General features: G+C 43.6%; 1 protein-coding gene and 1 pseudogene across 1 annotated transcript; one reads left to right on the top strand and one right to left on the bottom strand.

Moving 5' to 3' along the window:
- Positions 1-8089: 8089 nt before the first annotated feature.
- LOC139254414 (uncharacterized) lies at positions 8090-14854 on the bottom strand. Its single transcript, XM_070873663.1, has 5 exons — positions 14575-14854; positions 12719-12895; positions 12464-12470; positions 11646-11674; positions 8090-8343 (listed from the first exon to the last, which is right to left on the bottom strand). Exons 1-5 carry the CDS (start codon positions 14852-14854, stop codon positions 8090-8092), a joined length of 747 nt encoding a protein of 248 aa, XP_070729764.1.
- On the top strand, positions 10043-10244 carry LOC139260505 (U2 spliceosomal RNA; annotated as a pseudogene).
- Positions 14855-15744: the final 890 nt, after the last annotated feature.

The following is a 15744-nucleotide window of genomic DNA, read 5'->3' as shown; positions in this document are numbered from 1 at the left end:
GGTCGTCGGCTTTTGGTAGTGGGTATTGGTCCTGCAGGGAGAAACGATTGATAGTTACTTTGTAATCACCACAGATTCTGATGGTGCCGTCTCCCTTGAGGACTGGGACAATAGGACTGTCCTGCTCGCTGAACTCGGCGAGATGATGCCCTCTCTTTGTAGCCGGTCTAGCACGATCTCTACTCTTTCTCTCATCATGTACGGTACTGCTCTCGCCTTGTGATGGATGGGTCGCGCCCCCAGAATTAGGTGGATCTGCACTTTTGCTCCTTGGAATTTCCCGATACCTGGTTCAAGCAGCGAAGGAAATTTGTTTAAGGCTTGGGAACACGAAGTGTCGTCAGCGGGTGACAGCGCTCAGATGTCGTCCCAGTTCCAGCGTACCTTTCCCAGCCAGCTCCTGCCGAGCAGCGTGGGACCATCGCCCGATACCACCCAGAGTGATAGCTTGTGCACCGCTCCATCATAGGAGACCTTTATGGTAGCACTGCCGATTACAGGAATCAGTTCTTTTGTGTAAGTTCTTAGTTTTGTGCGAATTGGAGTTAAAACTGGCCTTGAGGCCTTATTGTACCACAATCTTTCGAAAGTCTTTTTGCCCATGATGGACTGGCTTGCGCCCGTGTCCAGCTCCATTGAGACCGGGAGTCCATTTAGTTCAACATTCAGCATTATTGGGGGACAATTCAGTGGTGAATGTGTGCACCCCATGTACCTCTGCCTCCTCCATCTGAGGCTCTGTTTCGTCGTGATCCTCCTCTGCAACCTGGTGGTTTACAGGTTTAACAGGCTTAGCAGCTCGCCTGCACACTCATTGGAGGTGTCCCATTGTTCCACAGCCCTTGCAAACGTATCCTTTGAATCGGCATGAATGGAAACGATGATCTCCCCCACAGCGCCAACAAGGTGTTAATGGCCTTGCATTCATCACCCTTGATGGTGGACTCTGAGATATCTACGGACGTGTAGCTGCAGGTATGTATGACCTGTCCTGTATGTTACGATTCAAAAACAACATCACTTTGTTCACAGTACTTGTAGCAGCACTTGTGTGCTGAGAGATTTGCTTCGTATTGTCACTGGTGACAATGAACGCCTGGGCTATCGCTATGGCCTTACTCAAGGTTGGGGTCGCTACAGTCAAAAGTTTGCGAAGTATGGTTTCGTGGCCAATGCCAGGTATGAAAAAGTCTCTGAGCATGTGCTCCAAATGTCCTTCAAATTCGCAATGTCTTAGCTCGGCGACATAACTCGCCACTTCCTAGCCTTCAGATCTTTTGTAGGTGTAGAACCGGTGCCTCGCATTAGAATGCTTTCCTTTGGGTTCAAATGCTCTCGGACCAGTGTGCACAAATCATCGTATGATTTCTCCGTGGGTTTTGCTGGAGTGAGCAGATTCTTCATGAGGCTATATTTGGTGCCCTACAGACGGTGAGGAGGATTGCCCTTCATTTAGCAGCGCTCTCTTCCCCATCTAGCTCGTTGGCCATGAAGTATTGGTCGAGTCGCTCCACGAAGGTTTCCCAATCATCTCCCTCCAAGAATTTCTGCAGGATGCCCACTGTTCACTGCATATTTGGGTTCGCTACCTGTATCTCATCATCAGTTGTAGTGTATGGAGAAAGAGTCAGACTGAACACTGTGAGCTCAAAGTAAAGTGTGACCTTAGTCTTTTATTGAAGGTCTCTAGAGTGCCTCTCCAACCTGTGAAGCCAAATATCTGTGCTCCCAAGGGATTATGGGCTCCCTTGAAACTCTAGGGAATGAGCCCTCTGGTGGCTGTACAGAGTAAATACAAGTCCACATATATAACAGCTACCAGTTCAGAAATTGGTTTGGAACTGTTGCTCTGGCCAACTTTTTCCTGTCCATCTGATGCCATCTGCACTTGCTCCACCTCAGTTATGGTGTATGTTTCATGCATTGCTCTCTGGTCTAACTTCAATGTTACATCTTTCTGGGAGTAGATATTCCTGGATTGTTGCTTGCTGTAGGTAGAGTGAGTGATGCTGTGTCATGTGATTTGTAAGGGCCACAGCCTCAGGCATTGCAAGATGCTGCTCGTCAGCCATTCCTATGGAAACATGAGAATGATTCTGCAGGCGGGCACTCCCAGTGCAGAATAACATTCAGAAAGAGCACTGGCTAGGATAGCACTGCACCTTCAAATTCTCTACAGCAACATGTGGAGGGTTTTCACAACTGTAATGCATCACGGTAAATTCAAGAACATCTGCAGGAGAGACCCCAAGGTCAGTGGGAGAAGGCACAGGCCATTTTCTAACCGCACTGTGTCTTGAGCTCCAACTTAGAGGAATCTGTTGCTGCTGGATTTGGCAGGGTGAGTGGGGGAGGGGGATCAGCTCGAGACAACCGTAATGGTGAGCTGCACACTCCTCGCTGGTACCCAACTGCTGAATATAAGCCTAGTCGATCCAGTCTTTCTTCATATGTCAGTCCCGCCATCCCGGGAATCAGTCTGATGAACCTTCGCTGCACTCCCTCAATAGCAAGAATGTCCTTCCTCAGATTAGAAGAACAAAACTGTACACAATACTCAAGGTGTGGTCTCATTATTCAAGAAAAAGCAGGAGAGTTCCACTGGTATCTTGGGAAACATTCTTCCCTCAACCAACATCGCCAGATGTGATTAGCTGGCCATTTATCTTATTGTAAGGATAGTGTTAGATCCAAGGAAGAGGCATATAAATTGGTCAGAAAAAGCAGCAAACCGGAAGACTGGGAGAAATTTAGAATTCAGCAGAGGAGGACAAAGGAGGGGGAAAATATAGTATGAGAGGAAGCATGCCGGGAACATAAAAACTGACTGCAAAAGCTTCTATAAATATGTGAAGAGAAAAAGATTAGTGAAGACAAACATAGGTCCCTTGCAGTCAGACTCAGGTGAATTTATAATGGGGAACAAAGAAATGGCAGACCAATTGAACAAATACTTTGGTTCTGCCTTCACGAAGGAAGGCACAAATAACCTTCCGGATGTACTAGAGGACCGAGGGTCTGGTGAGAAGGAGGAACTGAAGGATATCCTTATTAGGCGGGAAATTGTGTTGGGGAAATTGATGGGATTGAAGGCTAATAAATCCCCGGGGCCTGATTGTCTGCATCTCAGAGTACTTAAGGAAATAGCCCTAGAAATAGTGGATGCATTGGTGATCATTTTCCAACAGTCTATTGACTCTGGATCAGTTCCTATGGACTGGAGGGTAGCTAATATAACACCACTTTTTTAAAAAGGAGGGAGAGAGAAAATGGGTAATTATAGACCAGTTAGCTTAACATCAGTAGTGGGGAAAATGTTGGAATCAATTATTAAGGATGAAATAGCAGCACATTTGGAAAGCAGTGACAGGATCGGTCCAAGTCAGCATGGATTTATGAAAGGGAAATCATGCTTGACTGAACTTCTGGAATTTTTTGAGGAAGTAACTAGTAGAGTGGGCAAGGGAGAACCAGTAGATGTGATGTATTTGGACTTTTAAAAGGCCTTTGACAAGGTCCCACATAAGAGGTTGGTGTGCAAAATCAAAACACATGGTATTGGGGGTAATGTACTGGCGTGGATAGAAAATTGGTTGGCAGACAGGAAGCAGAGAGTTGGGATAAACGGGTCCTTTTCAGAATGGGAGGCAGTGACTAGTGGAGTGCCGCAGAACTCCGTGTTGGGACCCCAGCTCTTTACAATATACATTAATGATTTGGATGAAGGAATTGAGTGTAATATCTCCAAGTTTGCAGATGACACTAAACTGGGTGGCGGTGTGAGCTGTGAGGAGGATGCTAAGAGGCTGTAGGGTGATTTGGACAGGTTAGATGAGTGGGCAAATGCATGGCAGATGTAGTATAATGTGGATAAATGTGAGCTTATCCACTTTGGGGGCAAAAACACAAAGGCAGATTATTATTTGAATGGCGGCAGATTAGGAAAAGGGGAGGTGCAACGAGACCTGGGTGTCATGGTTCATCAGTCATTAAAAATAGGCATGCAGGTACAGCAGGTGGTGAAGAAGGCAAATGGCATGTTGGCCTTCATAGCTAGGAGATTTGAGTATAGGAGCAATTGTACAGGGCCTTGTTGAGGCCTCACCTGGAATATTGTATTCAGTTTTGGTCTCCTAACCTGAGGAAGGACGTTCTTGCTATTGAGGGAGTGCAGCGTAGGTTCGCCAGACTGATTCCAGGGATGGCTGCACTGACATATGAGGAGAGACTGGATCAACTGGGCCTTTATATACTGGAGTTTGGAAGGATGAGAGGGGATCTCATTGAAACGTATAAGATTCTGACGGGACGGGACAGGTTAGATGTGGGAAGAATGTTCCCGATGTTGGGAAAGTCCAGAACCAGGGGACACAATCTTAGGATAAGGGGTAGGCCATTTAGGACTGAGATGAGGAGAAACTTCTTCACTCAGAGAGTTGTTAACCTGTGGAATTCCCTACCGCAGAGAGTTATTGATGCCAGTTCATTAGATATATTCAAGAGGGAGTTAGATATGGCCCTTACGGCTAAAGGGATCAAGGGGTATGAAGAGAAAGCAGGAAAGGGGTACTGAGTTGAATGATCAGCCATGATCTTATTGAATGGTGGTGCAGGCTCGAAGGGCCGAATGGCCTACTCCTGCACCTATTTTCTATATTTCTATGTTTGTGCAGGACTTTGCTGTGCACAAATTGGCTGCCGCATTTGCTTACATAACTGTGGCTACAATTCAAAAGTAAATCATTGATTGTAAAGCGCTTTGGGACATCCTGAGTATGTGAAACAGGCTATATATATGTTTCTTACTTCTTCCCTCTTTCTTAGTATTCGTAACCTCTTCATGTCACTTCCCTTTTTTTAATTAAAGGGTAAATATGAATTGTAATGAATTGTCAGCTGAGTATTATATATGGAGACATTTGTACATTTAGTAATGTTTCTCAGTAATTCATTTTTACTTTATTTTATTTTTTATAGTTGTTGGACTGAGAAAGCAGACATTTTGGCCCAAAAATCCACAGGCAGTCAATCCTAAGATAAGTGCTGGAATCTGCCCTCAAAGAGCCTCTGAGAGTCTGCAGGGGCCAGGAGGAGGTTCCCTATTTTAAATATTCCCAGCAGGAATCCACACCACAATGGGGCCATCTCAGGTGGCCACCATAGCAGAGGGGATGGGTATTATGGTGGCGGCTCCAGCTGGAATATGCGCTGGTAACCCCAACACCCCACCCCTTGCTTTTCGCTGGGGTCTTGTAAAAGGGGAAGATTCTCCAGTGTTTTGAACCTTTGTCTTCAGGGGTTCAGGAGGCCAATATTCCTCATGTATCCCAGTGTACAAGCCACCTCTGGATTCCAGGCATGGGCCAAGGAAACCCCGAGCCTGTGAATTCCCTCCTGCCGCCACAAGGTTGTCGTAGATTTGGCAGACAGCCCAGAGGAAATTAGCCGCAGAGGCCAGAACCCGGCGGATCTAGGTCCTAGCCTAATTCATGGGCCTTCCACCACACTCCTGCCTTACTTACAACTGGAGCATGTCACAAGGCCTGCAGATTTTCAGGCTTTTTGATTATAATTCTCCTTGATGAGATATCCTGGAGGTCTGCACCAGTGACATAATGAATGGAAATATTGGTTATATTCAAATTTTGATGGCAGACATCTAACCAAACTGGATACCCTTTCAGATATGGGCCAGAATTATCCTTTTTGTAGCTGTGAGATAGAGTTTCTGCCCACCCCGTTGAATCTGCCCTAACCTTCCAACCCATTTCCCTGGGTCCAGCTCATTTCTAATGCATGTCTGGAATCCTGCGGCCAAGAGTCAGCCCATCAGTATGGAGGAGAACATCAACAGTGCTGCAGTGGGGATGATGCTGCAGCACCAGAAAAGACGGTGATGGACTTTAAAGGACCATGTGTCCCAAAGGTCACCTCTGGACCTACTGTCACCTTCGCCACAGTGACCCTGCAAGTGGTGGTAAGTGGGAGAAACACAAGTAAAATCCTCTGGAGAATTAGGCTCCAACACCATTTGCATGTGGCAAGTGGGGAGGAAGCAGCCAGCAGCTGTTGCAGTGGTGGGTGTCATGTTTGTAACCTTCACATAACTGTAACCTTTATGTAACAACACTGTACACTGCATACACCTGAGAAATGCACACCTTGACGCCATGGTCACATATTCACGTAGACTACGCGGGCCCGTTCATGGGAAAAATGTTCCTCATTGTTGTTGATGCATACTCGAAATGGATCGAGTACATCATATTGAATTCGTGCACGACATCCACCACAGTGTAGAGTCTGCGTGCGGTCTTTGCAACCCACGGCTTGCCAGACATCCTAGTTAGCGACAACGGCCCGTGTTTCACTAACAATGAATTCCGGGAGTTCATGTCGGGTAACGGCATTAAACATGTCAGGCAGCGCCATTCAAGCTGGCTTCCAATAGCCAGGCGGAACGTGCGGTCCAAATCATAAAGCAAGGCTTGCTCCGGATTCAAGGACCCTCCCTTCAATGCCGCCTATCGCGCCTCCTGCTGGCCTACACTCGCTCACAGGAGTCCCGTCAGTGGAACTACTCATGAAACGTACAGTAAAAACTCGGCTGTCCCTCATTCATCCAGTCTTGTCAGACATTATTGAGAGCAAGCGCCAGTTCCAAAATGAGTGCCACGACCGTAACTCAAAGGGGAAATGGATAGAAATCGATGACCCTGTATTTGTCCTAAATCACGCTGTGGGGCCCAAGTGGCTCGAGGGTACTGTAATTGGTAAAGAGGGAAATAGGGTCATAGTGGTCAGACTCAACAATGGACAGATATGCCGTAAGCATCTGGACCAAGTAAAAAAAAAGTTCAGCATGGACACTGAGGAACCTGAGGAAAATCATGAGATGCTGCCCACACCACCGCCAGTGAACGAGCAACAAGAACCGTCAGCAGCATGCACAGTCCCTGCGGTCAGCCCAGACGAGCCGGAATCACTACAGGTGACAGAGACGCATGCCAAGGCTCAACAACCAGAGCCCCAACTGCGGCGCTCCACGAGAGAGCGTCGACCGCCTGAAAGACTCAATCTTTGACCCAAAGACGTTGGGGGGAGGTGATGTCATGTTGTAACCTTCACATAACTGTAACCTTTATTTAACAACACTGTACACTGTATACACCTGAGAAATGCACACCTTGACCACAGGGGGTGAATTTGTGGGAGACACTCCTCACCTGGTCATCCAGGTATATAAAGGGAGATCCCACGCAGGGTCATCACTTCTTGGTCCTGTGAATAAAGGTACAGGTCACAGAGTGACCTTGTCTCCAGTATGTGCAATGTGTTGATTTGCTGTAGTGTGTAAGGACACAACAGTGGGCAATCCTAGCCGGGGCACTGAGGTAGTGATAAGCCTCACCGCCCAAATGTTATCCCATTCTCCAACATGAGCTCCCTCAATTTTAGACAATTCAGGTGGTATTCAGGAAATGGCCAGCTACTGAACTATGCAATAACAGGGTTAGAGTTCTTCAAACCTCCAACACACTCAAATCACATCATTGAAGGCCCAGAAATCCCGGTTTTTCCTTCCCACGGGCGTTCAAATGGATTTTAGAAAAAGGATGCCCGCCTACCTGAAGCTGTTGCACACATGCGAGATCCCGATCCTGAGGCTTCTCCTGACTTTGCGTCGCAGCGCATGCACGTTGGGACGTGCGCAGGCCTGGAGATGGAGTCACATGGCTCTGGGCAGCCAATCAGGTGTAATATATTGTCATTCATAATAATGGGAACTCTGTAAGTTGGAGTTCCCATTATTATGAACGTGACCCCCCCCCCCCCAAACACTAATAACCAATAATAAAAGATAGAAAAAATGCACAACATATCTTTATTCAAGGTGGAGTATAATACAGATGGAGACAGAGCATTTTATTTCTGATATATGCTGAAAAAGATAGGTTTTCTTGGGACAGGAAAATTGAATTTTAATAATGCATTCTTTATCATTTAAGATTCAAACATGGTTAAAAACAAGCCACAACATTCAGCTACATAAAAAAAGAATAGCCACAGATAAGAGGAGTTGTTGGCCTTATTGAATGAGCTCTTGTATGACATAATTATGCAAGGTGCATAGTGCTGTAAACAGATGACCTGAAGCCATATCAGTTGTTGTTGTGTATTCTAGAAGTTTTCTCATCTTCTGTTCAGATGTTTGACAAGACATGATTACGGAATACATTTCAATAGTGAGGCCGTAACCCATCATTTGATCTGCAAGTTCATCAACTTTCTTTACTTTCTGAACCAGATTTGCCCAGTTCCGTTTCAGAAAGGATTTCTTGTCTGTTGTTGCAGAAGATGGAGACAAACAAAAGAATGTAGAAATTAATGTCATACCTAAACGTAAGACTTTCAAAGACAGATTTTAAAAAAATACTCAGTTTAAAATTTGATTTGACAAAGTATGATTCTATTGTCACGAAATTGGGATATAATACCTCTTTTTCTTTTTTTTATTATTCATTTCTGGGATGTGGGCATCATTGGCAAGGCAGCATTTATTGCCCATTCCTAATTGCCCTTGAGAAGGTGGTGCTGAGCCGCCTTCTTGAACTGCTGCAGTCTGTGTGGTGAAGGTATTCCTACAATGCTGTTAGGAAGGGAGTTCTAGGATTTTGACCCAGCGACGATGAAAGAATGGTGATATATTTCCATGTCAGAATGGTGTGTAACTTGGAGGGGAACTTGCAAGTGATGGTGGTCCCATGTCAGGTTTGGGAGGTGCTTTTGAAGAAACCTTGGCGAGTTGCTGCAGTGCATCTTGTAGATGGTATACACTGCAGCCGTGGTGGGATTTTGAACTCCTGCCTCTGGATATTAGTTCAGGCCTCTGAATTACTAGTCCAGTAACATAACTACAATGCTACCGTTCCTGGTGTTTGGAAAAAGTAGTGTACTCTTATCTTGTCAGGGAATCAAAAGAAAGTCTTCCAGCTGTTATTGTGAAACACATTGGGAAAGATGCAGAATACATTCCACCTTTTAATTTAGCCTAATAACACTGCTCTGTGAGAACCAAGGGCCAAACTAATGGATTTTTAAAAGCAGTAAATCTGTGTCAGCCAGAGGACTCAAATTAACTGAAGTTTAGGACTGGCCAGTGCAGTACTTTGACATCTTGGTATTTGTTATCTAATTCTTTCTTGAACCCAAGCAATATAGGTTCAGAACAAATCATGCTTAACTACGATGGAAGACTGCTTTGGATTCATTCAACTTAGGCATGTTATAATGCCATTTTCTGGGCTGTCAATAATATAGCAGCTGTTTTGTATTTTGTGCTGATGACACTGCTGGCCTGCACTAGTCCTGTAGTTATACTATATGCTGAACGGGACAACTCATGGAGAGCTATGTACGTATGCGCAGCGAATATAGCACCATATTAGGGTATTGAATCCATCATCCCATTAGAGCCCTCCATCAGCATGCAAGTACCCACTCAGAGTTAAAAAGGCTAGCTGTGCTATGTAATCAATATGTAGATTATTGCAGTGGATCAAGAATTTAAATATTATACATGAAATAAAACATAATGAGGCTGGCGTGCCTCCTGATGATTCACCATTTCAAATTTAACTGTGGGCAGGTGGGTTTCCCTGACCTCGGGAACCTGCCAGTTAAAGGGAGGTGAGGACTGCTGGATTCAAAAGGTAAACGCCTTTCCACTTACATCCAGCATTCCTGCCTCACCAATCCCCTGCGATTGGGAGGGAGGTGGGTGGGTGGGGTGGCGTGGCTTGACCCATCCACCTCCATGGAGGTGTGTGGGGGGCCTGACCCATCCACCTCCATGGCACGAACCTGGTATTGCAGTACTTCCAGGAACGGTGCAGTGGCTCTAGGCCTTTTGGCTAAGAGCATTGGCGCAGAGTGATCCTTGGCGTGTGCAAGGTGACCTCTGGCGTTTGTGATTTGACAAAGAATTGGAACGATTGGCTACGAATTTCCAAACAAAAAAAAAAAATCACCCAAGGAGGTGGCCGCTTCTCGGCCTTTTGGCTAAGATCATGCGTAACTGACCTGACAGGGGTGTAACCACCATAACCCCAAGGTGGTTCTCCCTGGATCAGGAAGGTATATGCTTGCTTTTTTGGAAATAGGAGGTGTGTGGGGGACCTGACCCATCCACCTCCATGGCACGAACCTGGTATTGCAGTACTTCCAGGAACGGTGCAGTGGCTCTCGGCCTTTTGGCTAAGAGCATTGGCGCAGAGTGATCCTTGATGTGTGCAAGGTGACCTCTGGCGTTTGTGATTTGACAAAGAATTGGAAAGATTGGCTACGAATTAAAAAAAATAAAATAAAAATCATCCGACCCTTCCGATTCCCCCCCCCACCCCAACCTCCCTCCCGCCCTATGGCCTCCGATTTCCCCCGGCCTCCCCCCCTCCCCCCCTCCCCCTCCCCCTCCGGCCCAAATCCTCTTCCAACACCAATCCTCCTCCAGTCCCCAACCAAATCCCCCTGATCCTCCTCCGGCCCCAATCCTTTGTCCCCAGCCCTCCCCCTCTCCTCTCTGCAGCTTAGTGCCACAGGCCTACCCACCTGACAGCCAAACATCCTTGCCATTTGGCTGGCTGCAGGCAGGAAATGGAGCTTTGAAATGCTAATCAGTTCCTATCATTAACTTCGGTATGGCCTGGGGGAAACCCGTTCTTCCGGATTTCCTGACTGCTTTCATGCGCCATAGCTCCCTATCCACCTCCAAATTAAAATTCCAGCCCAAGTTTATGTTTTGCATATAGTTTAGGACAATATGTAAAATAATCATCACTGGTTTACCAAGGCTGAATGTCATCTCTCACCTTCATTCCCAGCTAGACTATGATTTTAAACACTAACCACAGTGAATTTCCGTATCTAAATGAATACCTTTTACTGCCTAGCAGGAGGCTTTGATCACTTTCTGTCGCCTCACTCACCTGACCTGGACTTACCTCCCCCCCACTTGTTATTATGCTATGTGGCAAGAATGAATAAGTGAAGCAACCAACAGTTTCAACATTTCTATACCTACACCAAATCTGTTTGGTTAGTCCAGTACCACAGCTAAAAGCTTACAGAATACTTTGATAGTAGTTACAGTAGGCATCACATGGAATGGAAAAATATGGGGTCTTCTGAGACACTATGCGATAGAGTTTGAAATCAGTATTTATGTACAGAATAGAGTGTTTTAATATCTGTTATTCTTTCACTTCGACCTGCTATACTGAGTATCATGTTATACAGAATACGGACATACATCCATTATGTAGGGTTTGTAACTCTGGTTGGACATATTCCTGGAGGTTTGATTGCATGATCTGCCCCCAACCGCCCCGCTCAGTCAAACAGCCTTTTTTCCCATTGCCAATATTTGTATAACTAGCAAACAAAAGTGTTCGATGAATTTAAAATAACACCCTTTTTTTAATGCCTCTATGATTTTTCTCCTGGGTTGTTCACAGCATTGTCCGTGAGATTAATCCTTAATTCCTGGAGACTCCAGGACATTCCTGGAGGGTTGGCAACATTAACATTGTGTTCTTCTGTATGGTCATATATAATAGCTGCTTTTAATTAACAGTAATATTAATTACCTGTCACTTTGTCCTCTAGCTCTTTGACGCTTATTTCCTTTGTGGAACCTACAAACAAAATATAATATAAAACAATTTTATCCCTTCAGTGATTTTAGTTACACACTAAACATTTCATAGTTTCAGCATTCAATTTCTATAATATATTTAGACAGCTTATTTACCTTTTAGGCCTGTATTCACCCATTATTTCATACTGGGTCATTTTAATCTTAAAACTATTTAGATTAGAACTGTCTCCATTTATTACTAATGCATTAAGGAAATTGAATATCAGATGTAAAAATGTAAACACTATTCTGGATATGTTTTTCCAGGGCTAAATTTGTCCTTATTTATTTACACCAACTTTTTTAATTCAACATAAGTATTATACTACATTTCTGTTGCAGTAACTGCAAACAAAATCATCAATGGGGACTGTATTTCATTCTCTACTTTCAATTTTTCACTCATTGGGTTGCTCAAAGTAGTGGCCGTGAAATTCATCTTTAATTCCTAGAGACTATAGGACAATCCTGGAGGGTTTACAATGGAATGCTTATGCCCGGCCCTCCTTTTCCATTCACAATATTTTACAGTCTTAAACCAGTGGTCGAAACTTAGATTACACAAGAGTTATATTGATCAGATTATTTTAAGGGTATTTCAGCCCTATTTAAGAGGCCATAAATATCAACGATAAAAGCTAGTGTTGCTATGGAGAAAGCTGGCTTATTGCATTTTCACATTGCAAGGGTGGTGACGATTTATTTTCCTTCTGCCTGAATCTTAGCAATGCTGTGGCCAGATTTGTGAAGGTGGCTCTCTGGTGATACACACTATCTTCATTGTGATGGAACCCAATGCTCCAAACCATCTATCCAACCATTTCGACAAGGAAACCCAATCACGAGTAATCAGATAAACATCAAAAAGGATAAAGCTTGCCATCCATGTAATTAAGAAATGCAATGTTACAAGCAAGAGGTGTCCAAGGTATTGCCACAAACAATGCACAACACTGAGTGATAGTAAATAATTAACAGATAATCATTTGTAAGACAGGGAACGGCTTCTCTATAATTATTTACCTAAAGACAGATCCTTTCCTGCACTCTTGTTCAGCCTGGATGAGTTTACATTTACAGGTATGCTGATGTTTGAGTTTCCATCAGTTTGGATAATGGGACACACCACAAAGGAACCTCCAGCAGCGTGCACATCAGCAGTAATAACCTGCCCTCCACTGAGATTAGCATCTGAAGGAGCTTTAATGAAAGATTGGGAAAATTGTAAATAGAATTTCTTTATAGTTATTCTGCATATTTATTCAAATGAACGTGCAATTATTTTAATTAGAAATACAATGGTCAAACTACAAACATATTTAAGTATATCTATTTTTTACCTGGTCTATGCAACAGGATTCTAGTCCATTCAAATATTAAATACTTATTGCAAAGACCTATTAATGTGTTTTTCTGTATTGTTACTGCACAAGTCTGCAAGTAAAAGTAATGGCAATATCATCAATGTACTCACATCTTTTTAAAATTTTTTTTAGAATGCACCGTGACATATTTCATTAAAGAGTTCTCTTCTTTATCGTGTGGGTGTGTGACTTTAAAGGAGACTGCCTTGAAGTTAGAATGTTGGTAAATGTAAGTATTAATTGTTTTCTTAACACTCCAAAATTCTGCGTGAATGCACCCTTTGTTTCAGCTGCTATGTCTTGAATGCTGAGAAAATGCTTTGAAAAATAATATTAAAGGTACTGTAGAGGGAACTCACACAGCAACTCAGCAATAATCATCTGTCTTAGCGCTGTCACAAGACCTATGTGGGAATCAACTGAGAGGAAATCATCAAATGCTGGTCATGCATGTGATTAGTGCAGCAAAAGTGTATAAAACTTCCTATTGTATACTGTAAGCAGTTTGAGACCAGAGTGTGAGGTGTTCAGATTGATGGCGATTGTCTTCCTTAAACTCTGGCTACTTTCAGTCCACAGTAAACTGCTCAAATAACTTAATATTAGAATGAGGGTCTGGATTTTATGAGAACTCATTTTTTTCTGTTTAAACGGTTAATTTAAAACTCTGAGTGGACAAGCACGCGGAAGACTTCAAAGTCAGTGGGTTGTTGGATGGAATATGGTATCCAAAATCTGACTTCATCACAATTATTTTTAGGAGGGGGCGAAATTGACTGAACTGAGCCAAATTCAAATCTTTTCTGATTTACATATGATTTGGCTCTTTTTGTAAATTAAGGAACTCCACATGCTGAACATTCTTGCCATTTTAAGCTTCTTTGGACATGTGTGGGCCTTATCAGACATAAGATAATATGATTTTCATTATATTTTGTGTAGCTGTTCGATTCACAGTGGAGGTACATTCAGCCAGCAAGAGTTTGAACACCGTGAAGCACCACCAGTGGCCATTAGTCGCCAGGCAATCACAGCAGAGAACAAAAGATAACCTTTGGACACTAGCAGGAAATAGCATGGGTTTCATCAGCAGGAAAGAAACCCTAAAGTGGGACTGTATTGATATTAATCCTTCAGGAGACAGGCACAGAGGCAGGGAATATTCACCAAGTTCCACTGATTAACATTAGAAGTACATCTTCTGTTCCAATAAGCAGCCTATAATACAGGTAATTGAGAGGAATACTCTGCCGGGTCCTGCTCCTCACAGTAGTAGAGAATTGCTATGCTACTTAAATAATTAACCTGTTGCATAATTTATTAAGACTCCAAGTTAAACAGGTTATCTAAATGTTAGAGTAACAAAATCAAATGAACAGCTGGAACAATAAAGTTTTGCAGGAATATTCACACAATGATAATTGTACTCACATTGTTTTAAACAAAAGCACAGTATGGTAAAAATCTAACATGGAAAATTTTAGCAAATATTAGATAATAGTTGGAAGAATTTACCTTGTTGTCGACCTGAAAGCCATTCTATCAGGTTTGGATAGGTCTCTTTAACTTTATCTTTCTGCAGAACACAGATGAATTGCTCACAGAAAGAATGGCCTTTCCCCCTTATAGTATCAAGAAGATTTATGATTCTTTTTTCAGGATCATTTTCTGCCTTCAGTTTTAGATACTCTCGCTGAGTAATGAGAGCAGCTTCTTGTACCACTTGCAGAATAAAATCAGGATCATTGGATAACCATTCAGCAAGACTGATTTTTGATCTTCGAATATCCTCCATGTTGATTGCCTATAGCTGGAACAAGAACCTTAGTTATCGAGTATTAGATGTTTGTGACGTTTTGTAATGCTTTACATTGAGAGAAACATTGGTTGATTCAGAGAAACTTCGAAGGTACAGCAATAAACGCTTCAGCTTCCATAGGGAAGTAGATTACTGGAACAGATTCCCACCAAAAGCAGTCAACGCATTTGTTAAATACTTTTTAAAAAACAACTAAATAAAGCACTAATTTTAGAATAGGATTTAAAGATATAAAGAAAAGGATAAAGGTGATCAAATATCCCATGGAATTTAACATTCCGTGTGTCGTGGTTTAGTGAGTTGATGGAGGCCTGGGTAAGAAGTTGAATGTATGATCTGTGAAATTAAAAAGCTTGATGGGCTGTGTTACGTTCATAATAAAGTAATTTAACTGAGTACTCTAGACATGAGTAAGTGCGACTTTAGCTCCTTTATTCAAACTCCAGAGTGTTAGGACAGCATGGAAAGCCTGCTTATATACAGTGCTCCCAAGGGATGCTGGGATGGATCCCTTGGGACTCCAACAGGTATGCTCTCTGGTGGCGGTATGATACAGGTTACACAGGGTTGCATACATAACATCACTCCCTCCCAAAGTCAATAGTACACTTATTTCCAGGGTGAGATGATCTGGGGCTTTTCGCTCTCTTGTCGATCGTCTCGGTACAAATGCAGGTGTGGGTGAATTGCTTGGTTCTTCGCTGGGCTGCTGCACAGCTGGCCTTGCTGGGCTGCTGGGGATGGTGAGTTCAGCTTCGTGGTCAACCATGATGTCGGTTACCACCTGTGTGTGTGTTGCAGAGGAGGGCAGCAGCAGCCAAGTTCAAGGCACCATGGCTGGCTCTGCTGCACAAGAGGGCAGGAAA

Source organism: Pristiophorus japonicus, chromosome 3 (assembly GCF_044704955.1).
Source record: "Pristiophorus japonicus isolate sPriJap1 chromosome 3, sPriJap1.hap1, whole genome shotgun sequence".
Classification (NCBI taxonomy): domain Eukaryota; kingdom Metazoa; phylum Chordata; class Chondrichthyes; family Pristiophoridae; genus Pristiophorus; species Pristiophorus japonicus.
Note: the sequence above shows the minus strand (reverse complement) of the source record. Positions and strands in the feature narration are given on the sequence as shown.